The sequence below is a fragment of the Parambassis ranga genome, chromosome 2 (assembly GCF_900634625.1).
Source record: "Parambassis ranga chromosome 2, fParRan2.1, whole genome shotgun sequence".
NCBI classification, from domain to species: Eukaryota; Metazoa; Chordata; class Actinopteri; family Ambassidae; genus Parambassis; species Parambassis ranga.
Genome location: NC_041023.1, coordinates 42,621,293 through 42,648,397, shown reverse-complemented (window position 1 = coordinate 42,648,397; position 27,105 = coordinate 42,621,293). Strand labels below are relative to the sequence as shown.

Here is a 27,105-nt window from a genome sequence, read left to right as displayed (position 1 = left end):
GCATCCATCAAAGTGTGTGCAGGTGCTGTACATATTGTTCTCGTGTTCACTCTCTGTCACACACAACCACTGCTGTCAACAGAATGTGTCTCCACTGCTAATGGTGACAGCCTGAATCATTGATGAGTTCATTGATTTTTTTTTCGGTGAATATCGGATGTCAGCTTTCTGTAAATATATACTGGAATAGAAAAATCCCCAAAACACAGTCAGATCGGCTGATCCGATTTGTGAAATTGAATCTGTAATGTAAACATGTAATCAGGTTTCACACGGCCGTTTCAGCATTACACAATAAGCATGAGGGTTTTAAAACCTCTAAGGATGTGGTCATCACGTGTGGTAGCTGATCTCAGCCTTGCCTTTTGGCTCCACCTGCAGGTTCACTCAGGTAAGTGCAGGTCATTGACCCTAATGGTATTCGTTAACCCAGAAAGATGATGTTTGAGTACACCACCTCTGTTAGGGGAAGGTTTTTCCACCTTCACATAGATGCTTCCTTGACTCCCCTCTCAAACCACCTGTCGTCTCTGTCTAAAGCGTGTCCTTTTTCTTTGAAGTGGAGGTGGACTGCTGAGTCTTGAGCCCTGGGAGTTTTTACACAGGCTGCATTTTACAGCAGCCGACACTAGAGGGCGTAAAAGGTTACTTACGTTTCGTTGCTGTTATTTGAGTAATTGATTTACAATATAAACAAATATATATAATATAATTTTAAAATACTGACTTTTTGCGATTATTTATTCTCACGTGTGTCTGTGTGTGTGTCAGAGTGAGTTAGTAAGTAACAAAGTGACACCATGTGTCTTGTTCAGCGTTGTGAAACTGATACAGTTACATCCGGATTAAAAAAGTTCTATTTATCTTTTTCTCTCTTAATCTGAGCCAGATGTTACCTTTAGCACTGGCCTGCTGTCACTCATCCCGCCTCCGACCAATCAGAGCGCGCCTAAACTCCGCCCTCCCTTCCCTGCTGGAGTATCAGGGGCTCGGTGGTGAGGAGGAGTGAGTACTCCTTCTTTCTGCTCCCCTGTCTGAGTCCAGCTGGACCTCTGTCCGTCTCTCTGCTTCCTCTCGTATCGCAGCCCCTGCCATGGAGCGAGGGGCGATGTTGGCCGTGTGTGTGCTGTGCTGGAGCTGCAGCGTGTGTGTGGTAACAGCCATCCAGAGGGCTGACATGTTTCCTTATGGCACGTTAAGTGGAGATTTAATTCTGGCTGAGGGCGACGATGAGACGTCCAAAGTGCTGTCCCTGCCCAAACCCTTATACTTCTACGACACCCACTTCTCCCAGCTGTATGTAAGTATAACCGCAGTCTGCACGCACTACTTTCCTGCGGTCAGGACTCACAGGTGATGTTCGCAGATGAATGAAGCGCTGACTTTGTGTTTGAATGGGAAACTTCAGGCATTGGGTTCAGGGTCATTTGTTGTTTTTTTTCTCCTTCTTCTGTGAATTATTTTGTGTGCGTAACATTTCAAAAGGTCTGTGCGTCATCACAAACACTTCCAGTAGAGGGGAGAAAGTTAGCAGATGCAGATTATTATGAATCATTAATATATCCAGCTCTGTTTCTGCTTCACTATGTTTATTAGAACTTAACAGAATGTTTTTATTTATACTTGCATAAACTTGTTTAAGTGTGTACAAATATAAACATATGCTTGCATGGCTGCTGTAAAGCAGTCTCAGTTGCTAGAGTAAATGTGGCTTTAATCCATTCAAAATACATTGATCACAAGCTGTATAGTCCCTCTCATTGTTAGCCTTGAGAACGCATTTTTCCAAATCAATGACTTTTTTTGTAGATGAAGAGATGGAGTATGCTCATCTCCACCACTTCTCTGAAAATCCTATTTGTATTTATGCTCTCCACGGTCTTTTGGACCTGATATAAACCACAAAGAATGACTGAGAATATACTGAGTATACCCAGGCATCATGCTCCATCATGCTGCAGAATGGATGTGGTTTCTCCAGCATAATCAGGGTCCTGTGGTTGTTGAGGGGAATGCAGTGGTTCATTTTGTGGTGAGGGGGTTCCAGTGGTTCATAGAAGAAGGTGTACTGGGTTCATAAAGAGGGTTCTTGGGTTCAAGATCCAAAGCTTGCTCTCTTTTGTTTTAGGTGGCCACCAACGGCATCATATCGGCACAGGACTTGCCGATGGAAAAGCAATATGTGGATGATGGCTTCCCCACAGATTTCCCCGTGGTGGCTCCGTTCCTGGCTGACATAGACACCAGCGAAGGACGAGGACATATTTATTACCGGGTGACCGAAACTCCCAGCGTGCTCAACAGAGTGGCCCAGGTAGATTATATTTACAGCTATATTATTATGAGCTGCTGTCCAATAATGTGCCTGATTTACCCAGATTTGGATTCTTCCTTTTCTCATCCATTAGTTAAATCCATTGCCCTCCTCCCTTTCTCCCTGTTTTCCCCTCCCTTCATTTATTCATTCATTCATCTGCTCACCCAGGAAGTACACCGTGGTTTCCCAGACGCAAAGTTCACACCCACACACGCTGTAGTGGCAACATGGGAGAACGTCGCAGCCTATGAGGAACAAACTCGAATCTCTGGTCCTTCAAACAAGGTAAGATGCACCGAGGCCTCCGTGTTCTTCCGTGTAAACAGCCCCCATCTCCCTCTTTAGTGTGTTTTGGTTCTCGTGAGACACACACTCCCAAATTCCTGTAGGTTGTGCATCACTTGTAATCAGCCTGGGGTGGGGGTCCATTTGTAATCCCCCCTTCCCTCATAAGCTGCCTCTTAACCTTTTTAAAGGGTCAGGGGTCATCTTTAAGGGTCATCAAAGTGCCCCCGCTGATTCGTTATCCCCTCTTCCAGTTCACACACAGGTAGACACAAACTCCTCTCCTTGTCTTCCAGGCAGCGATCATTCTCTCAGATTTCCCTCCATCGTTTTATAGTTGTTTATTAAAGTTATTGATCAAACAAAGTTTGTTTTTTGCTCCTGGTTTGGAGCATCTGTGATGAAGGGCGTGGAGATGTAAGAACAGAAACCTAAGGGGATCTCCCTCTAACATCTGCTTTGTTTTAGACTTATCTTTTTCCTGATTGATCAAAAGCTGCACTGAAATAGCAGTAGGAGTATGCAGCATTAAGCCTGTTACACTGACCTCGGGCTGATTCAGTTGCAGCGCTGCCAAATGGGCAAATAATCAAAATGTGTGGATGAAACTCTTGAAGCTGTGTTATTTAAACGGAGTCTGGGCCGGGATTTGCCTCAGTGGGTCCCTCTTTGGACTGATAGCATCTTTCTTTGAAGAAGATTAGCCAGAGGTGCTGGGTGGGGAGAGTTGGGGGGTGGTAGAGTGGTATGTGTGTGTGAAATTGTGTGAAATGTTTGTGGGGATGTGTATTAGGGTTAATAGGGTGGTGGTGGTGGTGGTAGGGGGTGGGGTCCCCTGCGGTCATTAGACACACCTGAGCTTCAGCAGACACACAGGTAAATACTGAGACATTTAGAGCTTTTGTCATGTGAGTTTTACACAGATCCACTCAAAAACATGCAAACTCTACAAGTCCAGTTCCCTCGCTTCAAGCTCCGAAGGAAGCGGACTGTGTGTTGTCTGAGGGCGGGTGTTAGATGTGGAGACAGGAGAGTGGAGTTCACATTCTGAATAAACAGGGTTGTGTTTTCTATGAAATTAGTGTTAAAGATGCTATTATCATAATTGGAAGGTAATTACTGAACTTTAAACCTAAAACACACATGCTATTATCACAGCTACCATGTAGCTCAATTTGCTAATGACCAGATTCATTTGGGTGGAGAGCGGCTCTCAGTGAGCTGATGTTTTTTAAAGGGTCTGGCTTTTATTGCTAATCTTGCCTCACATGAGGACACCTGACATGCAGTTTATCTTACAAAGCATTTTCAGAAAAATACCTGTAATGTGAAGAAGAGATCCCAGTCTGAAGATTAAACCAGCAGATGGTTATCTTAGCTTAGCATAAACTGGAGCACAGCACCTCTAAAGCTCATGTTATAACTTGTTTGTATCAGAAGCCAAGTGTAGGAGTTTGATTTGTGAGTATTATAGTTGCCAGTCAATTATAAATTGTGTAGTATTGTAGATATATATTCTAGAAAAAAATAGCTCCACTTCTTATTTGATGAATTATTAGTTTTAGTACTGCAAAAATGTTTATTTGCTTATTTATGGTATGGATTATAATGCACGCTTGAATCCAAAATATAGACACTTTATGTGGCTCCAGAAAACTAAATGTCTTCAAAACATGGAGCTATGCTTGCTGTTCACACCTGCTTCCAAGTTACTGCACCGAGCTAAGCTGGCTTTATGAGTAATGTCACAAAATGACACAATGAGCATTCTTCAGCTCACTTCCTGAGAGTAACTGCAGTGGATTTGGCTTGGACACAGTAAACCTCTTGTTCTCACTCTGAATGTACATGTGGAAAAAGGGAAAGTGTTGCATGTCTTTCTTCTCTGTGTAGCACAATAGGAACTGCTGTTACCATTAGTGATATTTGTTGTTTCTGGGGCCCCCTTACAGTGACACAGAGGCCATCCCTTGAAAATATGTTCATCCTGGTTCAAAGCAGACTCTAACCGAAGTTCAGCTTTCATAACATGTTATTGTACTCTCCGCCTGTGCAACGGGACAGATTCTGTTTATTAGTGGGCAAAAAAGGGAAACTAATTACAAGTATACAGTCATGCAGTCTGGATACGTTTCAGGATCTAAGAAAAGCAGCTATGGTTTTACCCACCATGTGCTCTTGAGCTGATCAAAAAAGTTTCATAAGCCCTCAAGTTGTACAATTTCCTCCAGCTTTGGACAAGCAAAGGATCCTTTTGAGTTCGGCTGAAGTCATAACAGGACAGTTGTAGAGAGTGGAGGAAAGATTTTCATATGACAACAGTGAAATACTGACTGGACTGCTCCTGGCCACAGGCCTGGGCTGAAGAGTGCATGTATCTGTGTGTGTGTGTGTGTGTGTGTATGCCAGTTCCCACGCTGCAGGCAGTTCCGTTTGTAGCACTCTGGTGAGGCTGGCAACTGGACTGCAGCTGCTGTCTGTCTCATTCTACCCGTTTGCAGCTGTGCTGCGGCCCACCAACAACCAACAAACAAGTGTAGTACATTCATCCTGACCTCTTTTCCTCTGGATGTTCCAGGACTCACCAGAGTGGGTTCCAGCTTTAGATAACTGCAACATGATTCAGAGTGTCGGTGATGGTGTGTTGAGTCATTTATTCAAAGCCAAGACCAGTTGGAAATGTTTCAGTTTAAATTTTGTGAGGCCGAGTAGACTAAACTGTATCTAGAGGACTGGTCTACTAATAAATTACGACTAAACAAGATCAGACACACAACAACAGTCTGAGGAGTCAAGCAAATCACACTACACCTACTAATATCTGGTGGGAAAGGGTACAATCTGCATTCAATCCTGTCACATCTCCATCCTAATGCAGCTATAAATACTCACTAAACACCATGTTGTTAGCTGTATGCTAAGCTAAGCGTCTGCTTTACCAAGCTTTATATTTACTCGTGTCACTTTTAATTGCTAAGTGACTGAGGACAAACAAAACAAACAAAAAAAAAACAGTTTTTATCTCATCTCATTGTTATTCCCTGCCTCCACGACCCCTTGCTGTGCACCAGACAGACCCTGCAGACGGCTGCTCTTACCACCTAAACCTTAAAGCAGTCAGGATGACCCTGAAAACAAACATTTGTTGGTCCCTGAGACAATTAATGTCTGTGTCTGGTCAGTGTAAAGAGAGTGTGACAGAGTGCCTGTAGGGAGGCTGAGTGTTGTGTGAGGTGGAGGTGGGGTACAGAGCTGCACTGTCTTTGATGTGTGTTGACTGCAAATTGTTGTCTTCCAGCTGTGAGTCTGTAAAGAGCACCAGGACTGCTTTATGCACAAGGCCAGACGGAAACACACACGGCAAATGACCACACAGACAGTGGTGACGTTGAGAGTGGGATCAGATGATTTATGGCGTTAGTTTAGCGCAGCTTAAGCCTGAGACTTCCTTATTGCAAATTAGGTTATTATTACAAATAACGTAAACAGATCAAAAGTGTTTCAGGATTGGATTCATGCCTTAGATAACATAAATATCTGTCTGGTATTTGTTGATATAGTTCAGTCTAAATAACTGAGCAGCATTCACACTATATGTCATGTGGAAAAATAAATAAATACCTTCGCGTAAACTCACATTTTCTTAACAGACTTATGTCCTCTTTTTTGTCTCCCCACCAGACCTATGGCCTCTCTGCCAACCCCCACATCCTTTCATCTCTCTATCCCCTCCGCCTTTTGCTTCTCATCTTCTCCCTCCATTCTCCTCCTCCTCCCAGGAAGAAGGAGGGGGGAAATACAGATATTTAACAGGGGTATTAGGACAAAGGAAAAGCCTCCTGTTGCTCCAGCTCCATCTCCTCCTTCCCCGAAGACAAAAAAAAAAAAAAACCAAGGCCCCCTCCTCACTAATTAGAAAGAGCCCGGAGGCTACAAAGTCCTCCCCGCCCACAAACAACAAGATAGTTTAAAGATGTTGATGTAAACAATTAGGAACACACACATACATTCACTAGCATATAGGCGGAGGGACATCTGTGTTTGCGTGCGCCCGTGGCTCATATTGTAATGATGTCTGGTTTGCATGTTGTAATATCATGAAAGATGTTCAGACACACAGGAAGACAGCTGTGGAAGTCAACATCTGGGCTGAGGGCTGAAGAAGATGAGATGTGTGTGTGTGTGTGTGTGTGTGTGTGTACAGATAATCAGATTGTGTCCCAAAAGAAAACATCAGTCTTCTCTTCATTCACTAAATGTGTGTTTTTTTTTAACTGTGGTTCTTGGGAGAGTGGGCCTAACCTCCCACACGTACACATACAATGCATTTAATTCGTCCTCATTTAAACCCAGATAAAGAAATGACCATGAGTATGTAGGACTTAGGTTGGGAGGGTGAGAAGGCTAAATCCTACGAGTGGAAGAGGAGGTGTAAGGAGATCTATGAAGTTTAAACATGAGGAATACACAGGAGGTGTCTTTTAATATTGCTGACCTGCATTTATTTTAGGTTGACACTGTCTGTCTTTTGTCCCTCCAGGTCAACACATTCCAGGCAGTGATCGGTTATGATGAGTCAGACTCCTACGTTCTCTTCCTGTACCCTGAAGGCGGTCTGAACTTCTTTGGGACGCGCCCCAAGGTAAGCTAGTTTGATTTTTGTACAGCGGTGAAGTTTAATATGACTGTTTCATTCATGTGTTTCTTCTTTTTCTAGGAGTCATATAATGTTGAGATAGAGCTTCCTGCCAGAGTCGGATTCAGCAGAGGAGAAATTTCATATTTAATCTTCTCCCGCACAGAAGGACCATACTACAGTGTTACCTCCAATGAACAGAGTGTCAAAAATCTTTACCAGTAAGTGAAAAAGCAAGTACATCTTCTTTTCGCAGGGTTAGATGTGACTGTTTTCTTCCGTTCTAGGGTTGGTAACACTGGAATCCCTGGCGTCTGGCTTTTCCACACTGGAAACCGTTACTCTTTTGACAACATTGTTCCTGCATCCACTGGCGGTCTCCTCGCTACTCCGCTTACTGTAGGACATAGCCTCTCTTTGGTAATTTTGTGTGCAGATATTTTTGTGAAATATTCCAGAAAACAAAGCTTACCGTACTCACTGGTTTCTTCTCCCAGGACACCACCACCCCTGAGTACGTGGAGTTTGGAGAGTACCCTGACAGTGCTTTTGACCCCGAGACACAGGAAGAAGATGATGATTTCCCTCTGACAGGCGGGGATCCTGAATTCCAGCCACCCCCTGCAGCCGGTGGCGACCACTCAGATTCCCAACAGCCGGAACCTCCTTCTGCTCCTGCAGAGGATTCTGATCGTCAGACGTCGTACAGCAATGAAAACGTGCCGCTGCCCCCTGAGCCTCGGTATGGTTCAGAGGCAGCAGAGAGGCAGTACGCCCCCCCTTATCCTCCACAGACAGTCCCAGAGGGGCGCAATCAGCCACCACAGGTAACACTAAAACTGCACTATTAAAGCTAGTACAGTGTTGTAGTTCATGTGAAATTGCATTTGTGTAAATTCTGTGGACACGACAGATGCTGCATGTTGTATACAGTATGTAAAGTATGTCTGTCTGGTTTACAGTATCTGGTGTGAGTTAGGCTCAGCTTAGTTCTCTTGTGTCTCCCTCTGTAGCTTCCCCTGGAGGTGGTGGACGTGTACCCCCCTCAGAGGAGCCAGCCGCCTCTGTCCCCTGGAGGTCACGTAGTCAGCGTGGATGAAGACGATGTTGACTTTAACACAGAAGGTGAGAAGTCACAGTGGTGATTCCATGATGTGTAGTTCTGTGTGTAATAATTTCAAGACTGACGTGTCTTGATACATAAAAGGCCAAACAGCACAATACACATATATATATAAACTTGTGAAGGATGAAAGGATGGTCATTGAAACAAGAAGGGTAACTCTACCTCAGACTCTGCTGCAGAGCTGCTCAGCAGCTGGCAGTACAATACTGCCGTTGTGCTGGGCAGCTCCCAGGTGTGTGTGTGTTCAGCATTCCCTCCCCTGCAACTGCTCCCACAGGATTTTGCCGTAAATAAGAATGCGTTCTCAGTCAACTTGCCAAGTTACATAAGGGTAAAGAAGTTTGAATGAAAAAAGTTTGGAGCATGGATTTTATTAGAAGAAGCAGCAATTGGTCAACAAGTGTGTTTGTGCTCCATCAACCAGATCTCCCTCCTTCCTTTTAGGAAAACATTTTTTAAACATAGAACACAATGCTGTGTGTGCCCCTGTAGGATGATAGAATGCTGTAGTTGGATCCCAAATCAGCCATTTGGGACAGAAGCAGAGAAGGTAGCGAGAGCGAGTGACGCACTCACATGGAATTTATGTTCAATGTGATGTTTTGAGTCACTTCTTTAGTTTTGCTTTCACACACACACTCTGATTAATTTTAGAGCTACTTATTTTCTAAATAAATACAGAGCTGAGTGCCTCACTTCCTGTCTGTCATGGGGGAATTTTTAACAAATAATCCCCCCTCTTTGTTTAGAATTGTAGTTGTAGACATCTCTCTCTGTCCTCCTCTCCTACCAGAGATGGAAAGATGTGTTTAAGTGCTTCAGTGGGTGTGGGAGCCTGCAGGAGTGTAGCAGCTGGTTTCTGTCCAAGTAGTGCCTTCACATATATGTGTGCCTTGAAGAGGATACATTAGGATTAACCTTTTGTATTTATATATCATGTAATCGTAAAATGTTTTCTTCACTCTCTCTTAGTGATTCGATACACCACTGAGAATAAAGAAACATGTGCCCGGTATGTACACACTCTCTGACCAGAGTTGCATTGTGGGTAATTTAGGGTACTAGGGTACACATTGAAGATACCAGCAGCATTAGACATGCATTTTCTCTCTTCTAGATTCCAGCAGCAGTGCTCCCAGAATGCATTTTGCTCCGACTATGCCACGGGCTTCTGCTGTCACTGCCGGCCTGGATTCTATGGAAATGGACGCCACTGCCTTCCTGATGGTTTGTCTTTGGATTACTTTAATATATTCAAACGTAGTGAACAAATTGGTGAAGGTGAATTCACTGCTGCTCGTCCTCCAGGTGCTCCGCAGCGCGTCAGCGGTAAGGTGAGCGGCACTGTGACGGTGGGGTCGACTCCAGTGGAGCTGAACAGCATCGATCTTCACGCTTACATCGTGGTGGGAGATGGGAGAGCATACACTGCCATCAGCGAGGTAGAAACATGACCCAGTGCCAATGAAAATATTAGATCATCCTGTGATGTCATTGGCCTGACTTTTTTAAACTCTGTGCAGGTACCTGAGCCGGTGGGCTGGGCTCTGATGCCAGCGGCTCCAATAGGAGAGCTGTTTGGGTGGCTGTTTGCTCTGGAGCTTCCCAACAGCCAGGCAGGCTTCAAAATCACAGGTAAACACCGCATGTCTCAACAGCACGTCTTGGAAAGTTGAAGGAACTCCTTTATGGTGAGGACATTGTGTGTCTGTGTGTGTGTTTGCGTTCTCCCAGCCAGCTGTATTGTCTCCAGGGATGTGATGTGATATCAGGCTTCCACCTCCCCTCTCTAATAGGGAACAGCTGCGTGTGTGTGTTTCTGTGTGCGTATGTGTAACCATTACAGACATTTCTTTATTTTTTTTGCTGCAAGATTGTGTAATAGACAACCAAAAGATTGAATATTGATCAATTGATTGTATTGCCAGGTGCCGAGTTCACTCGTCATGCAGATGTGCTGTTTTACCCTGGCGGCCAGCGCTTGTCAATCACTCAGACGGGCCGGGGACTTGACGACCACAACCTCCTCACCGTGGATACCGTAATCAGCGGCAGCATGCCCTTCCTGCCACCTGGAGCCGAAGTTACCATTGATCCCTTCAAGGAGACGTACCAGTACTACCCCTCTGGTAATTATAACCACAAAGCGCCACACAGACTGATGCTGTGTACCATCTGGCTAGCTCTAAACTGTTTGCTCTGTCTTCCTGCAGTCGTCACCTCCACCTCTGTCAGGGAGTATTCCGTCGTTTCAGCGGAACGAGGCTCAGAGTCCTTCTCCTTCCAGCTGAAGCAAAACATCACCTACCGCGACTGTCGACATGACAACCGTGCTGCTGCCACAGAGACGTTGCAGGTCACCATGGAGAGGGTGTTTGTGATGTACGTGAAGGAGGAGCGGATCCTGAGATACGCCATCACCAACAAGATCAGCCCGGTCGGAGGTGAGTCAAACATCATTAACAGATATTTGGCTTTGCTCAAATAATGTACGTGAATGCAGTGACAACTATCCTAAAGTTAGCAGCAAGGTGCTAATGTTTTTTTTTTATAGAAGAATCGTGATTCCTTTGTGTCGATATCAGTGTGCAGGAATGTTCGATTACTAAAAAGTAGGCACTAGGCAAAGTAGGGTTATGATTGTCAAGAATTAGTTTTAGCCAAGAGGTTGTTAACAACATGAACAACAGACAGAAACATAAGGTAAAACAGTCGAGGACGCAGCGCCCAGTATGACTTGAAAGAAGTCCTTATTACCACAGTGTGGATCTAATTTGAGAAATTCTGCATGTTCTACAAAATAAATAAAACAAACAACAACAAAATGTCATCTTTGAAGCAGGGTGACAGCAGAAACCACAACAATATCCCTCAGGTGATGGCACTGGCAACAGAATCTGTCCCAGACCGTCCCTGTCAGGTTTCAGTGTGAAAAACAAGAGGTTTTCTCTCCCAGAGCTCCAGCCAGCAACCAGACCGCCTTGTAATTGCCACAGAAACCGCAGCGCAGAGTTGGATGGAGCTCAGATTTAAGCATGCATGCTGCTGGCTGAGGATAATTAGAAACCATAGAAAACAATGTCAGAGTGTGTGCATTAGCTGTGCTGTTTCTGGGTTCATTGTCGACCAAAGGCTGCAGACCCACTCGACCACTTTTAGAAGGATTGTAACCGCAGTGTGCGTCACAGCTGACAAGTTTTTCATACAGGTGATTGTTATGGTGAAGCACTGACATGTGAGTGGAGGCTGAAATATAATCAGTGTGGAGAGAAAATATGTGTGTGCACGGTCAGGCGGTCTGGATATATCCGGTACTATTAAGGTTTTTATGGTTCTACAGTCTTTACTGTGCCCGAGTGAATCAACCTGAGAGTCACAGACTGCACAATCCATGGTCAGTGCAGCACTGGGAGAAATGGTAGTACACGGCACTGGACACGTGTCATGTTCTTTTTCTATCAGCACACTGCGGCCCACTCTGTCTGATGAATACCAGACAGTGACAGAGGCAGACCTCTAAAGATGAAGAGGAAAAGACGCAGTTCGAGACAGAAAGAGAGAGCTGTTGGAACCAGACCAAGTTTCTGTCGTTTGTACATCAACATGCTGATTAAAAAGGTTGTGATGACACATCTCACACATGCTCACACACAATAATGCCCCAAGAGCACAGCTGGAAGAGCTTTCAGGGATCAGGGGTTTTGTAAACACGGGTTAAGTGGTGTGTGTGTGTGTATAAAAGAGAGGGTGTGTGTGTTCAAGGGTCTTACACTTTTCTGGGAAATAATATCCCAGCCAATGACAGATTTTCTAGTGGGGAGGGGGGTTGCCGGGCAGAATAGCTGCCCAGTGATGTCATGAGAATTCGAGATTTCAGAAGAGCTTAGATAGAAAAGAGACAGAAACAACACATTGACTTAGGTTTGTAATTGTGAACAGCTGTTGTGTTAATGTAAGATTTCACTGTTAAAATGATTTTTATTCTCAGCCTCACAATTTATGACTGACAGACCAACAAAGGAATCTGCAGCCTCAAAACTGAAACTTTTTCTGATATCTCTCCTAGAAAATTCTTTAACTGTGTTAAATAAAATTTCAGCCAAGAAAAAAAGCCATGCAGTTTCTGAATCCACCTTCATTCTGTCAGTTTCTGAGGTTTATTACATGAGTTGTGGTGCGCGCTTGCTCATTTGCCCTCAAAAGAGGAGTGCCACACCTCTTAAAATGCAATGCAATGGTACCAGAGCGCATTGCATTGCTTTATATAGATGCATCCTGACATATGCCAGACTCCAAAGTGAAATTCTAGGAACATGTGATCAGTTTTTGTTTTAAATGTTTGAATATGAACTGACATTCTGCTTTAACCAGATGCTTCAGACTCACAGGTATATTACTCAGACTGGACACTCCGAGTCCCCTGCAGCCTGGTCGGTCTCTGCAGCTTTCATTGCCTTAAACACCACACTGTCCCACGTTTCAGGCCTTTTCAGTGCATCAGCAAAAGTTAGCGATGACAGAGATAATCATACATTTCTTCACGGTGGAATTTTCTGAGTAGCCAGTGCACCTTCAGCGTCTTCCCCGTGTGTCAGTGTGTGCCTGTGTGTATGTCTGCGGGTGTGTAGAGGAGTTTTGTAAAAAGCAACAGGTGGGAAACTGCAGGCATCACTTTGATGCTGTGTAGTGCTCTCACCCACTCACCCTCTCTCTCTAATTATCCCTCAGTCTTTTCTCCGATCCATGTGTATCTCACCCTCTCATCTCCCCTTCTTCCCAGCCACACTCAGACTTTGAAGGAGTCTCTCCCTCTCTCTCTCTCTCTCTCTTCTCTCTCCCTCTTTCTCCCCCTCTCTCTGATAATGAGCCAAAATTGCTCTCTGGCCTTAGGAGATGAAACCAAGCTGTGTTTGATTTTGTTTATGTGTTAGTTGTTGTTCATGGTGGATGGTGATGCCCCTGACTGTAAAGAAAAAACATCATTAAAAACAGATATCACTGTATTATGATGCAAAGTTTAAAGATACAAATGCCATAATAATGCTTTCCATGTAACTGCATTAAAGCTGAATAAGACTTGACAGCATTCCCGCGGTTGGGTGGTGGAGCAGATCTTTTTCATTCCTCTCTTACAAATTCCCAGGGTTTATTGTGTTGTTTTTTATTTCTAAATTTTGGACAAATTAGTTTGAGGTTTGCTTTTCTGTTCAGAGGAAAAAAATCACATCTGCTCACTCATCCCTCTGTCTGTACATCGTCCCCTCTCTCTCTCTCATGTACATGTGTGTCTAAACTTGTCCATATGTTGAATGTGGAGAACACGAGGGGAGTCACTTCCTAAGAGGAAACTGTCCTATGGGAATTTGTCTGGGGAGATTTTACATGTGTGTTTGGTTAAGCTGTCCTGTAATCATTGCTCTAATCATCATTCGACTTTTACTGGTGAACAATCCAGATCTTAATTAATCTCAATTCAGGACATTTGGAGTCTGTGCAGCGGTTTAAATTGAGTTTTCTTGTCATGTGACAATTGTTCAGGGACAGGGTGACTAAAATATAACCCTCTTTCTTTTCCATCGCTCATGTGCTCTGTAGTTGAGACTTCAGGACCTGAGCTGGTGAACCCCTGCTACGCTGGAAACCATGACTGTGACACGACGGCCCAGTGTATCCCACTGGAGGGCCAGGCCTTCCAGTGCCAGTGTGCTACTGGTTACAGAGGAGACGGTCGCAACTGTTACGGTACCCTTTGTCTATCTATGGACATGCATATACGCTGCTTAGGGTGTTTTGTTAACAGGGTTTATAACATTGCAGAGTGCTTTATGGTGCTGTCCTGCCTTTGCTTAGTGTAATGGTGCCTCACACACTCACACAGAGGTAAAGACAGGTCAAGGCAGTGTGTCTGCGTTTCATCATCTGTCCATCCAGTGTAAAAGGGTCAAGAACAGGCTAGATGGATGGAATCATCTGTACTGTCAGCCCTTCTTCTTCTTCTTCTTCTCCCTTTTCTGTTTCTTTCTGTGAGCAGTTCTCTACTTAAAAGCAACTTTATGCAGGTGTGTGGCCTGTCATTAGCCCAGCAGCAGGTCTTTGTCCATATGCACATTGCACTCAAGAACCCATGTGTTGGGTGTATGTAGTATAGTAACATAACAAGCATGCAGCAATAATAACACATAATAACAGGTTGATTTTTCACATGTGTTGTTATACAAGATATTCCTGGTTTACAGACTTTACAGAAAAACTCACTTTCTCTCTTCTTGCAGACATAAACGAGTGCGACGAGGGTTTAAGCACATGTGGTGATCATGCTCAGTGTGTGAACCTGCCGGGAAGCCACCGCTGCCAGTGCCAGAGTGGATATGAGTTTGACTACGACGGGCGCTCCTGCGTTGGTGGGTTACAATTGAAATATTTTGAACATAGTGAACTGAGAGTGAACTGTTTTGGAGAAAATAGTCCTCCATTATTCCTCCATGGAACTTATTTGTCAGAGTCCAGCAGGCACATCATTGCTTCTCCAACAGTAACACACAGCTGCAACAGCTAGAAACACAGAGAGGGGAGGATAGATGACAAATGTGAGAACCAGAGGGTGAGATAAGGTGGGCCAGGCTGGGGGATGGGGTGTAAGACAAATGGAGCAATGGCACAATTTGTTTTTTTTTTCCTTGGAATGTGTGGAGGAGCCAGAGTGTGTGTCCTCCTTTCACCCATTTGTGTGAACTTTTTATGAACCCTCCCACCTCCTTCCTACTCATATGACACTTGGAAGTTGCTGATTTCCACCTTTCTGCATGTGTTTTCTCAGATGTAGACGAGTGCAGCACCTCTCCGTGCCACATTAATGCCAGATGCATCAATGAACTCGGATCCTTCAAGTGTCAGTGCCAGCCTGGTTTCTATGGTGACGGTTTCTACTGTTCGCACCATGAAGGTCAGCAACATTGTTATGATGGTGACAAAGTAAGATTTGCTTCTGCTGATTATAAAACATTTGCTTGCTACAGGACACACAGTTCATCCAAAGAGCCAGTGCGAGCAGCACAGAGACAGTCTGCAGAGTGGAGCGGACCGTGATGGGCGCCCAAGTCTCGGAGCCTTCGTTCCCCAGTGTGACTCTGATGGACAGTATCGAGCGCTGCAGGTGGGACCTGACTGACAAGTTGGTGAAGTGCACCACTGCCTGAGTTTAACTGTTGTACTGATTTTTTTAATGATGCGCTGCAGTGCCACGGATCTACTGGACATTGTTGGTGCGTGGACAGCAGAGGCCAGGAGAGAGCGGGAACCAGGACTCCACCTGGAACAACACCCACAGACTGTGGCAGACCCAGTATGAACGCTTTACACAAAGTGTGGTCTTTAGTGAAAGGATTTGTTACATTTTATGCTCTCAAATTTGTCTGCAGATGAACCTCAGCATCCTAAAACTCACTGTGAGCACCACAGAGACAGCGTTCAGACCTCCAGCCCCGAGGGATACCCTGTAGTTGGAGCCTATGTGCCTCAGTGTGATGCTAATGGACAGTACATACTGCTGCAGGTCAGCACCTTGTCATCACCTAATTGACAGAGAGTCTTGATTAAAAACAAATCTGACGGAATAAAATATGTTTTAGTGTCACGGCTCCACTGGACATTGTTGGTGTGTGGACAGCACTGGACAAGAGAGACCAGGAACCAGGACCCTGCCTGGTGCTCCACCCAAAGACTGTGACAAGTCAGGTAAGGAAGAAAACGCAGCTTCCCACAAGTGCTTCAAACTGTTTTTTTTATCTGACAGCAGGTGTATTATGTCAGGAAGCTCTCCAAGGCTTTCTAGTTAAACATTGACCTGTGAACCCCTAATTCCTCACCTCACTGACAAGCCAGCCAGACAGCATGTGTGTGTCTAACCTTGTAAGTGGTGCTCCACTGGGGTCATTAGGTCACAGCCTTGGAATGCCTGGAAGAACAGGTGATGTCACTGCGAGGCGGGAAACAGGGAGAGTTTATTATAGCTTTATATTTGTAACAGCTGAATGGAGGTTAATGAACTAATACCTGGCATATTCTCAGATGACTGTAAGGATTATAATGGCCCCTTGCCAACCGCACACCAAACTTAAACTCATTTTCATTATAGAAAAAACAGGTTTTCTAACCCTCGCCAGAGGCTGTACGTTAAGTTGCAGATAATTAAAGGGAATAAAGTTCTTAAAACTATCTGACTGCAGATCAGCATGGTAGATAGCTTGTTAAACAGAATTACTCCGTGCAGCATTGCAGCTTTATTCTCACTCAAATCACCAGTTTTAGGACGACAGAACAGATGAAAATTGTTTTTTTTTCTTCCTCAGATGAGCCACAGCGTCCTAAGACTCACTGCGAGCAGCACAGAGACAGTGTTCAGACCACTAGTCCAGAGGGATACCCCATACCAGGAGTGTTTGTGCCCCAGTGTGACACAGAAGGACAGTACACAACTCAGCAGGTCAGAATTCTGTGATTAGCAAATAATAGATCCTAAAAATAAAGTAACTTTTAGTAACATCCACTTGTTATTTCAGTGCCATGGCTCCATTGGCTATTGTTGGTGTGTGGACAGGACTGGACAGGAAAGACCAGGAACCAGGACTCTACCTGGAACACCACGTGTGGACTGTAACAGACCAGGTGAGGCTGCTGTTCCTACCAACCATGAAGGGGGTGCACTTGTGTTTCCTAATATACTGTGTTGCTTCTTACCTAGATGAACCTCAGCGTCCTAAAACTCACTGTGAGCACCGCAGAGACAGCGTTCAGACCACCAGCCCAGAGGGACACCCTGTAGTTGGAGCCTATGTGCCTCAGTGTGATGAAAATGGACATTACATACTGCTGCAGGTTGGCATCTGTTGTCCACCTTATTTCACTTTTTATTATTGTCATTTGATTAAAATGGTTGTCATGATATCTACATGATTGTTTCAGTGCCACAGTTCCAGCGGACATTGCTGGTGTGTAGACAGCACCGGGCAGGAAAGGCCAGGAACCAGGACTCCACCTGGAACACCACCCAGAGATTGTGATAGACCAGGTGAGAACTCAGTACATCTGTCTTGTCAGAAATCCTTGCTGCCAGGTCCAGTTAGCTTTCTGTCTGTTTACTAATATGTTTGTATTTGAATCCACAGAGGAACCAGGGCATCCAAAAACTCACTGTGAGCAGCACAGAGACAGCATTCAGACCACCACTCCAGAGGGATACACCATAGAAGGAGTGTTTGTGCCTCAGTGTGATGCAAACGGACAGTACGCATCTCAACAGGTAGCACTGTGGTAAATGTAGATATTCTGTGCATTGTTATCCAGCTGTTAATGCATCCATCCATCCATCTTCCACCGCTTATCCGGGGCCGGGTCGCGGGGGCAGCAGTCAAAGCAGGGACACCCAGACTTCCCTCTCACCAGACACTTCCTCCAGCTCCTCTGGGGGAATCCCGAGGCGTTCCCAGGCCAGCCGAGAGACATAGTCTCTCCACCGCGTCCTGGGTCTTCCCCGGGGCCTCCTCCCAGTGCGACATGCCCGGAACACCTCCCCAGGGAGGCGTCCAGGAGGCATCCGAACCAGATGCCCGAGCCACCTCAGCTGGCTCCTCTCGATGTGGAGGAGCAGCGGCTCTACTCCGAGCTCCTCTCGGGTGACTGAGCTTCTCACCCTATCTCTAAGGGAGCGCCCAGCCACCCTTCGAAGGAAACTCATTTCGGCCCCAGTTGACAGCTCAGCCCCTCTCTTCACCCGAGTGTCCAAAACACAAGGTCGAAGGTCAGCTGACACAATTACAAAATCGATCATTGACCTCCGGCCTAGGGTGTCCTGGTGCCAGGTGCACCGATGGACAACCTTGTGCTCGAACATGGTGTTCGTTATGGACAAACCATGCCCAGCACAGAAGTCCAATAACAAAACACCACTCGGGTTCAGATCGGGGAGGCCGTTCCTCCCAATCACGCCTCTCCAGGTGTTACTGTCACTGCCCACGTGGGCGTTGAAGTCTCCCAGCAAGATGACAGAGTCCCCGGTTGGGGTGCCATCCAGCACCCCTCCCAGAGACTGTAAGAAGGTCAAGTACTCTACACTGCTGTTCGGCGCATACGCCGAAACCACAGTGAGAGACCTCTCCCCAACCCGAAGGCGCAGGGAGGCGACCCTCTCACATACTGGGGAAAACTCCAACACATGGCAGCTAAGCTGTGGGGCTATAAGCAAGCCCACACCAGCCCGCCGCCTCTCACCATGGGCAACTCCAGAATAGAAGAGAGTCCAACCCCTCTCAAGGAGTTGGGTTCCAGAACCCGAGCTGTGCGTGGAGGCGAGCCCGACTATATCTAGTCGGTACCGCTCGGCCTCCCGCACAAGCTCAGGCTCCTTCCCCCCCAGCGAGGTGACATTCCATGTCCCCAGAGCCAGTTTCTGTGTCCAGTGATCAGGTCGCCGAGGCCCCCGCCTTCGACTGCCACCCAATTCCTCCCACCGGTGGTGGGCCCATGGGAGGTCGGCCCCACGTCGCTCCTTCGGGCTAAGCCCGGCCGGGCCCCGTGGGGAAAGGCCCGGCCACCAGGCACTCGCATTCGAGCCCCAACCCCGGGCCTGGCTCCAGGGTGGGGCCCCGGCTGCGCCATACCGGGCGACGTCACGGTCCTTGATTTTCTTTGCTTCATAAGGGGGTTTTTGGACCGCTCTTAGTCTGGCCCATCACCCAGGACCTGTTTGCCTTGGGAGACCCTGCTGGGGACATTAAGCCCCCGACAACATAGCTCCTAGGATCATCTGGGCACTCAAACCCCTCCACCACAGTAAGGTGGCGGTCCATGGTGGGTTAATGCATTTAATCTGAATATTCTAGTGTCACGGCTCCACTGGTCACTGTTGGTGTGTGGACAGAACCGGGCAGGAGAGACCAGGAACCAGGACTCCACCTGGAACACCACCCAGAGATTGTGATAGACCAGGTGAGAACTCAGTACATCTGTCTTGTCAGAAATCCTTGCTGCCAGGTCCAGTTAGCTTTCTGTCTGTTTACTCATATGTTTGTATTTGAATCCACAGAGGAACCAGGGCATCCAAAAACTCACTGCGAGCAGCACAGAGACAGCATTCAGACCACCACTCCAGAGGGATACACCATAGAAGGAGTGTTTGTGCCTCAGTGTGATGCAAACGGACAGTACGCATCTCAACAGGTAGCACTGTGGTAAATGTAGATATTCTGCGCATTGTTATCCAGCTGTTAATGCATTTAATCTGAATATTCTAGTGTCACGGCTCCACTGGTCACTGTTGGTGTGTGGACAGAACCGGGCAGGAGAGACCAGGAACCAGGACTCCACCTGGGACTTCACCTGTGGACTGTGACAGACCAGGTGAGAGTCAGATATGCTGCAGTGTTCTGGGTGTGCTGAAGCCTAGCCGGGGGTTTGTGAAACATTTATTAAATCCTCATGTCAACTTGTAACTGTTTTCCAGATGAACCTCAGCGTCCTAAAACTCACTGTGAGCACCACAGAGACAGTGTTCAGACCACCAGCCCAGAGGGATACCCCATAGTCGGGGCTTATGTGCCTCAGTGTGATGCTGAAGGACAGTACTCCTCTCAGCAGGTATTTATCTGTCATTTACACACAAACATGCTGTTGTGTTGTTCTTTGCCCTTTTTTTAATAGTAATTCATTGCTATGATTTTCAGTGTCATGGATCCACTGGACACTGTTGGTGTGTGGACAGGACTGGACAGGAGAGAGCAGGAACCAGGACTGGACCTGGAACTCCTTCTGTGGACTGTGACAAACCAGGTAAGTCAGCTGCTGGTTTTTGTTTCCTTTAATAACTCAGCTCCAGCTGTATGTTTCCTAATTACTGAAATACATTTCTTGATCTTCCCCAAGATGAACCTCAACGTCCTAAAACTCACTGTGAGCACCACAGAGACAGTGTTCAGACCACCAGCCCAGAGGGATACCCCATAGTCGGAGCTTACGTGCCTCAGTGTGATGCTGAAGGACAGTACTCCTCTCAGCAGGTATCTGTCATTTACTTTGATTTATATCACTATGATCAGCTCTCTGTTACCTAAATCAACTTTGATTTTTGTCTTAGTGTCATGGCTCCACTGGACAATGTTGGTGTGTGGACAGGAGTGGACAGGAGAGAACGGGAACCAGGACTGGACCTGGATCTCCTCGCGTGGACTGTAACAGACCAGGTGAGATGTTGCACCGTATCACAACAAAAAAAGCGTATGTCCCTTTAAGGCACCGCTCTGTAACACTCCTATCTTGCCCTTCAACGCATGAACAGCACATGCACAGGCCGTACTATATATTCCATTTATGACATCTGAAGTGGTCACTTTGTGGCACTTTCAGCTGCTGACGGTTGCCTAACAACCAAACCAAAACAAGGCAGGCTGCCTGACCAGCAGAGCAGCAACATGGCGTTACACCCACCCATACACATGCTGCACAGACACACATATTTGCACACTTTGTTGTATTTAGCTCCCCTCATTCACACCCACATTAGACTCTCATAAGTGTCCCACTTTTACTCTGTATTTATGTGTAAATCTGTCTTGTTCATGTGGTTGATCAATAAATAGAAGTGAGTGATTCATAAAACTGCTGCTGGAAAAACTGCTGAACTGTTTTGTTGGTCTGACTGGGGAGCTGCTCTTCTCAATATATTATTCTAATTTTCTTCTTAGTCCAAAAACTGTAGGGCCTCACATTAGACATTTACACAGAGAGCAGCCAGTGTAAACATTAGCAGCAGCCTAAAGTGGTTTCAGATTTAGTTTTAAAGCTCTCTTTATAAAGTGAGTTATTAAAGGGATTTTACACAGTAAACAGTTTTGACAAACGTGTGTGCCTCTTTAAACGCTGCACCATTAATCAAACACTCCACCCATCAACTGCAGTATAAACCCAGCCAGAAAACATCCTGAGGATATCGTAGAAAACACACGAGTGATTAAAAATATCTGCGTCCCCTTCACAGTCCCGGTGCTGCCTACTCATCGCCCTGAGAGTGTGTGCGAGCGATGGAGGGCCAGTTTGATCGAGCACTACGGCGGCAAACCAGAACCTCAGCAATACGTGCCTCAGTGTGAACCAGACGGACACTTCAGGTACTCACACGAAAGCTGAAGTTTCTCAACAAAGTGTTCCAGAAATCTTCTAACTCTTGTGCTCTTTCAGTCCAGTCCAGTGTTACGGTGAGACCACTTATTGTTGGTGTGTGGACCAGGATGGACGGGAGGTTCCTGGGACCCGGTCCAATGATGTGGTCAAACCTGCTTGTAAGTATTCTTCTACTTTTTTTTTTTTTGTTACTGTTGGTGAAACTTTTTTGTTTACATTTGTCAAATCTCGACGCAGGCATCGGTACAGTGGCTCCCCCCACCATACGTCCACTGCCGCGCCCAGACGTGACGCCTCCCACAAACTCTGACATCATACTACTGTACGCTCAGGGGCAGAAAATAGGAGCGCTGCCTCTCAACGGGACCAGACTGGAAGGATCCCGTTCCAAAACACTCCTGACACTACACGTAAGACACATTTTTACCCCTATTTAATTCTAATCATAAAGAAAAAGGTGCTACAACGCCATTTTGTCTTCATCTTGCTGTTACCAGAAGAATATGTCCACAGCTACATTTTAGAAAAGATCTGGTCTTGAACTTTCTTCAACTTTATTCAGAAACTCCTGGTTAACGGTGACACCTGTGGCCATTAGGTGAACTGCACCAGGCAGCATTTCTTCAACATTTTTGTACTCGAGTTCTTGTCAGCAGGAGTTCTGATGTCAGTTTTGTGTCAGTGATAATTTGTGTGCTCTATGTGCTGATCCAGGGTTCGATAGTCGTTGGTATCGCCTATGACTGCAAAGAAAACCACGTCTATTGGACAGATTTGTCTGCAAGGACAATCAACAGAGCATCGATGTCCCCTGGAGCTGAGCCCGAGTTACTCATTAACACAAGTAAGTTTAGCTGTCTGTTGTGTCTATAACAAATCACCGCGTGATGTTGTAATGACCTCTCTGCTCCCTGCAGACCTGGTCAGTCCGGAGGGTTTGGCAGTGGACGCCAAACGCAGGCAAATGTTCTGGGTCGACTCAAACCAGGATCTGATAGAAACCGCCAACCTAGATGGCAGCGGGAGACGGACCCTGTTTGACACAGACCTGGTGAACCCCCGGGCCATCATAGTGGTCTCTTCCACTGGGTAAGACCCGGACAAAAAAAAAAAACACTTCTGAAACATTTTACACTGGATTTGCAAACATGTACAAATCTCTCCCCTGAGCAAGAAACAAACAAGCGCCCACACACTGTCTTCACGATTGAGTGTAACATCCTGGAGGTGCTCCACTGTGAAAGAATGAGCGCTCGCTGGATCCAAAGTGATTTTATATCAGAGAAGGGCACAGATGGTTTTCAGTCCATTACCACGGCCATGAAATTAAACACAACAGGCTCTGCATTCATTAGTACAGTGCAAATTGTGCTTCTAAAGCACAGCAAGAAAACTTGTTGAGTCTGCTTTCTGGACTCCAGACTGTGACCCAAACATGACTTCATCAGTGTGAAACGGCAATTGCAGGAAAATTGATGGGATCTGGGTTTTTAGGGTGGAGTGTCCCTTTAGTAACGCATGTTTGATAACTCTGTCATAGAGGTGATTTTTAGTACTTTTCTCTGTGGGTGTTGCAGCAAACAGAGCCAAGAAAACGGCACTTATGCTATTAATCCTGCACACACACAATGACAGCATGAGGCCTTCACTGGTCAGCTCTCCAGGAATAACATCTGCTTTTCATCACCACAGCCAATCACACAATCAACAGTTCTGTGTGTGTGTGTGTGTGTGTTAATGTGGTTGATACATGTGATCAAATATCACAATAGCTCAAATCATAAAACTTCAAATGTTTGTTTCACATTATTACTTTGACAGTTTATTTTCTAACTCAAGGCCAAATGTGTGTGTGTGTGTGTGTGTGTGTGTGTGCTGACAGAGAGCCAAAAGTCCTAAAGGTAATTATGGCTTCAGACGCATACACATGTGATTAAGCATGTGCTCTGTGATTTCTGAGCCTGCACATGTTCCTCTTAGACACACACACACACAAATGTGCAACCACACACAGTGGGCCAGACACACCAAACTTCTAAATGTGCACACACGCGCACACACACACTGAAATTTTATAAAAGCATGTTCACATGTATGAATGTCTGGAACATCTGCTGCTCCATACCTTCATACCATCGTCAAATTCATAAGCACATAGCGTGTGTGTGTGTGTGTGTAAGCTGATTGCTCATGTGGTGTGTATTACCTGTAGTTCCCAGTGGACTGCCCACATGTACACCATCATCTACAGATGAAAAGCAGTGTGACGTCATGCGCAGCGCACACATACACACATAGTATCCACACACAGTTTCTAGTTAAAAGTTGGAAACAATAAAAATATCAATCATCACCAAAACACAAAAACACTGGAGATATGAAGTTATGTGAGTCCAGATGTGACAAAACCAGAGGTCAAAGGTTGCTTGTTGCTCAGAGAAACCTGACCATGACCTCATCAGCATGAGACAGATGGTCCCCTGAGACCTATGCTCTTAAACCTTTATGTGCCATTGTGTGTGTGGTTTCCTTCTTGTCTCATTATGTTAGCCAGATCCAAGCACTTAGCACCAAAACAAGTCGAACTGCAGACATGATGTGCTGTGAAGTGGTCACCAGCATCACGCCTGTCCTGTGTGTGTGTCTCCCTGCAGCACTCTGTACTGGTCAGATTGGAACCGAGAGGCTCCTAAAATCGAGAGTTCGTCTGTGGATGGTCAGAACCGCAGAGTGGTGGTGTCTGATGGTATCGGATTGCCAAATGCATTGACGTACGACTCTTCCTCTGGACAAATCTGCTGGGCTGATGCAGGTAACATGATTTCTCTGTGACCTCTGAGCTCCTCCATCATCTCTGGGAACTCCTCATCAGTCTTGGAGGAGGCTGAATTGTCAAAACAGTGTGTCTTTCTTTCCCCCTGAATTTTGCCTCTTAGACTAAACACAACATAATTGTAACACATATGTTTATACTAGGATTGGACATCAGGTACCTTAGCTGTTAGCTTAGCTCAATGTTTTCTCAGGCGAATGCTTTGTATTTAGCTTCCAAACAATAATTTTTTTTTCTTCAGGCACAAAGCGTTTAGAGTGTGTGTCACCAGACGGCTCAGGTCGCAGAGTGATCCACCCCACCCTCAACTACCCATTCAGCATGGTCTACTACAGGAACCACTTCTACTACACTGACTGGAGGAGGTAGCCATCTTCACACATCGTTTACTTTTGTCTGTTTTAATAACTGACCAATGAGCTGCTCTGATTCCCCTGTGCTCTGCCTCATAGGGACGGAGTGATAACTGTGAGCAAAGACAGCAGTCAGATCACTGATGAATACCTGCCAGACCAGCGCTCTCACTTGTACGGCATCGCCATAGCATCCACCCACTGTCTACCAGGTGAGATATGTGTGTGACACACATACTGTTTAAACATTTCAGTACAACTCACACACACACACACACACACTCCCTCTGACTTAAAGGTGTTAGACCCCGAGGTCATTATTTGTTGTCGTCACATCAGTCACCCAGATGTCACACAGAAAAACAACCCTGTGATGCGTTTAGGTGCAATATAACAATCCTAATGCTGCATTCAGGGACATTTGTGTGAGTAGGTCAGCCATGTTTTGGCAACATCAACGGACAAAGTAAAAGGTTCATAAACCAGATTTCCTCGGATGATGTAAAAGCAGCTTGTGTTTCATCACCCCACACCCACAAAGCAGTCATCACACAGCTGGCTTACACCATCTTCTCTACACCTATATGTGTGTGTGTGTGTGTGACTTCAGATACACCCACGGAGAAGACAGGAACAATGATTACACAGCTGTCAATGACCCTCTACTTGCACCCCGTGTGCGCACACAAGACCAAAGAACAATGATTACACAGCTGTGTGCGACCATCTACCTGTGTTTTGCGTGCATCATGTTTGATGTGTTGATGTCTGCAGATGTCTTCCAGTCCTTTCAAAGCCTCGCGTTAAAACATCTTCAAAGTACAAAGTAGTCCTTCAAACACAGGATAATCCCTAAAGTGGTACCTTGGCAGATGTCGTTGTAGAAGCTGCACACATCTGTGCGCACGGTTCATTTTGTGCGTCTTAGAGCGGTCACTGTCACGGCCGCCGCCGTCACCTCGTGAGGCCTGTGTGGTGTAATTCTGAGCCTGATGACAGCTCTAAAACGCACTTGTTAAGGGTTTGTGAGCTGCTTGTAAGAGGCTTAAAGGCTGTTATTGTTGAATACATGAACACACACAGAAGTGCAGCTCTGTTTGTTCTGTCATTACACTGAAAGCTTTCATTTGGATTCACACAGGAAGGCAAAAACCAAACTTTTAGCATCTCATTTCCACCTGGAAGCTTTCAAGAAAGGACACCGATGTGTCAAAGTGATAAAGCAGTTTGTTTTGTTTCACAGGGAGCCACTAACGACGCGACCGGGCAGCCGCAGCAGCGTCCTTTGGTGCTAAAGTTCTGATGTGATTACTGGACAGAGGGCCGACCCTCACCCTCCCTCAACAAGGAAGGACACTCAGAAGGGAGCCAGATGACTGTGGGCCAGATTAGACATCAGAGCAAAATGTACACCTCCACCCATCCCCTTCCCCATTATCTCACCTTAAAGATATAACCCAAAGTTTTGTAAATTTGTTTTATACCTCATTTTTAGTTTTTGTTTTTTCTACTGTATTTTTGTATTTTGTGAATTGTGGTTTTTTTTTCTATTGATTAAATCTACAGGCCAATGAAATCAGTTTATGAAATGTGTGCGAGTGTAGGAGTCCTGTTCTTTAAAGCCAAAGATCATTGATCAGCCGCAAACATCAACATTTGTTTGCTTCATCTGTATGTTCAATTTAAAGAGTTAGCTTAGAAGCATATGGGCAAGCTGGCATGTAAAACCTCAGTTAGTAGCAATATTTAACTGGTTAACCTACCAAGTCAATGCTAGTCGATATTTTTTTAAGACTTTGTGAAAAATGGACGTTGCATAATGTGGCCTTCGTTTCCACTGCAACAGCTGCAGCTTCTTTGCAACTTGGCGCCAATTTAGGCTGAGAAATGCTCATCAGTAAGTAAGTAAGTCCATTATTGACAGCATTTACTTAGTGCAACTGTGTCTTTTGATAACAGCAACTCTTAAAGTGCACAGTTAACTTCTTGACAGGTTAATCTGCTACTATTTTTGCTAGCTAACATGGCTAGTTGTCATCGGTTTCCCCTTCTTTCATTCATGCAAAGCTAATGTCATTGTTTCTTTGCTTTGACGCTTAATTCAAATTTAATATGCAGCTGTGTCAATGTTTACAGGAATACTTGTAAACCTGTGAGACTGTCACTGTAATCAGATTACTCTGATCAGATTTCCCTCCAGGTCATGTGTGTGCCAAGCTCAGATAACAGCAGCTCCAGTCCTGAACATCCTTCTCTGCACTACTAATCTGTATTTCACACACGATGAAACATTACCGTTTATATTTTTACTGCTACTACTTTTCAAATCTTTTTTATAAGATGTGATATTTATAACAATAAAATGTGATTTGGTACTTGACAGAT

The 27,105-nt window shown here is 45.5% G+C and overlaps 1 protein-coding gene across 7 annotated transcripts; it reads left to right on the top strand.

The window, feature by feature from the left end:
- Positions 1 to 1,035: 1,035 nt before the first annotated feature.
- Positions 1,036 to 27,100, top strand: nid2a (nidogen 2a (osteonidogen)). Of its 7 annotated transcripts, none has more exons than XM_028422047.1 (42): positions 1,036 to 1,300; positions 2,129 to 2,314; positions 2,486 to 2,602; positions 7,143 to 7,244; positions 7,320 to 7,459; positions 7,526 to 7,637; positions 7,736 to 8,065; positions 8,252 to 8,363; positions 9,337 to 9,376; positions 9,482 to 9,591; positions 9,673 to 9,806; positions 9,888 to 9,999; positions 10,293 to 10,493; positions 10,578 to 10,808; positions 13,960 to 14,106; positions 14,637 to 14,765; positions 15,182 to 15,307; positions 15,381 to 15,517; positions 15,601 to 15,706; positions 15,783 to 15,916; positions 15,993 to 16,098; positions 16,713 to 16,846; positions 16,923 to 17,028; positions 17,105 to 17,238; positions 17,326 to 17,431; positions 17,529 to 17,662; positions 19,242 to 19,347; positions 19,445 to 19,578; positions 19,653 to 19,758; positions 19,862 to 19,995; positions 20,082 to 20,187; positions 20,281 to 20,414; positions 20,492 to 20,597; positions 21,392 to 21,521; positions 21,592 to 21,692; positions 21,772 to 21,944; positions 22,249 to 22,378; positions 22,452 to 22,623; positions 24,189 to 24,346; positions 24,609 to 24,732; positions 24,820 to 24,932; positions 25,964 to 27,100. In XM_028422047.1, the coding sequence occupies exons 1-42, from the start codon at positions 1,094 to 1,096 to the stop codon at positions 25,972 to 25,974; spliced, it is 5,571 nt and encodes a 1,856-aa protein (XP_028277848.1). In that variant the 5' UTR covers positions 1,036 to 1,093; the 3' UTR covers positions 25,975 to 27,100. The 7 variants fall into 7 exon arrangements, with proteins under 7 accessions (XP_028277848.1, XP_028277840.1, XP_028277855.1 ...); XM_028422039.1 differs by having other exon boundaries at positions 7,526 to 7,658; XM_028422054.1 differs by lacking the exons at positions 17,529 to 17,662; positions 19,242 to 19,347 and having other exon boundaries at positions 7,526 to 7,658.
- The last annotated feature ends 5 nt before the right edge of the window (positions 27,101 to 27,105 follow it).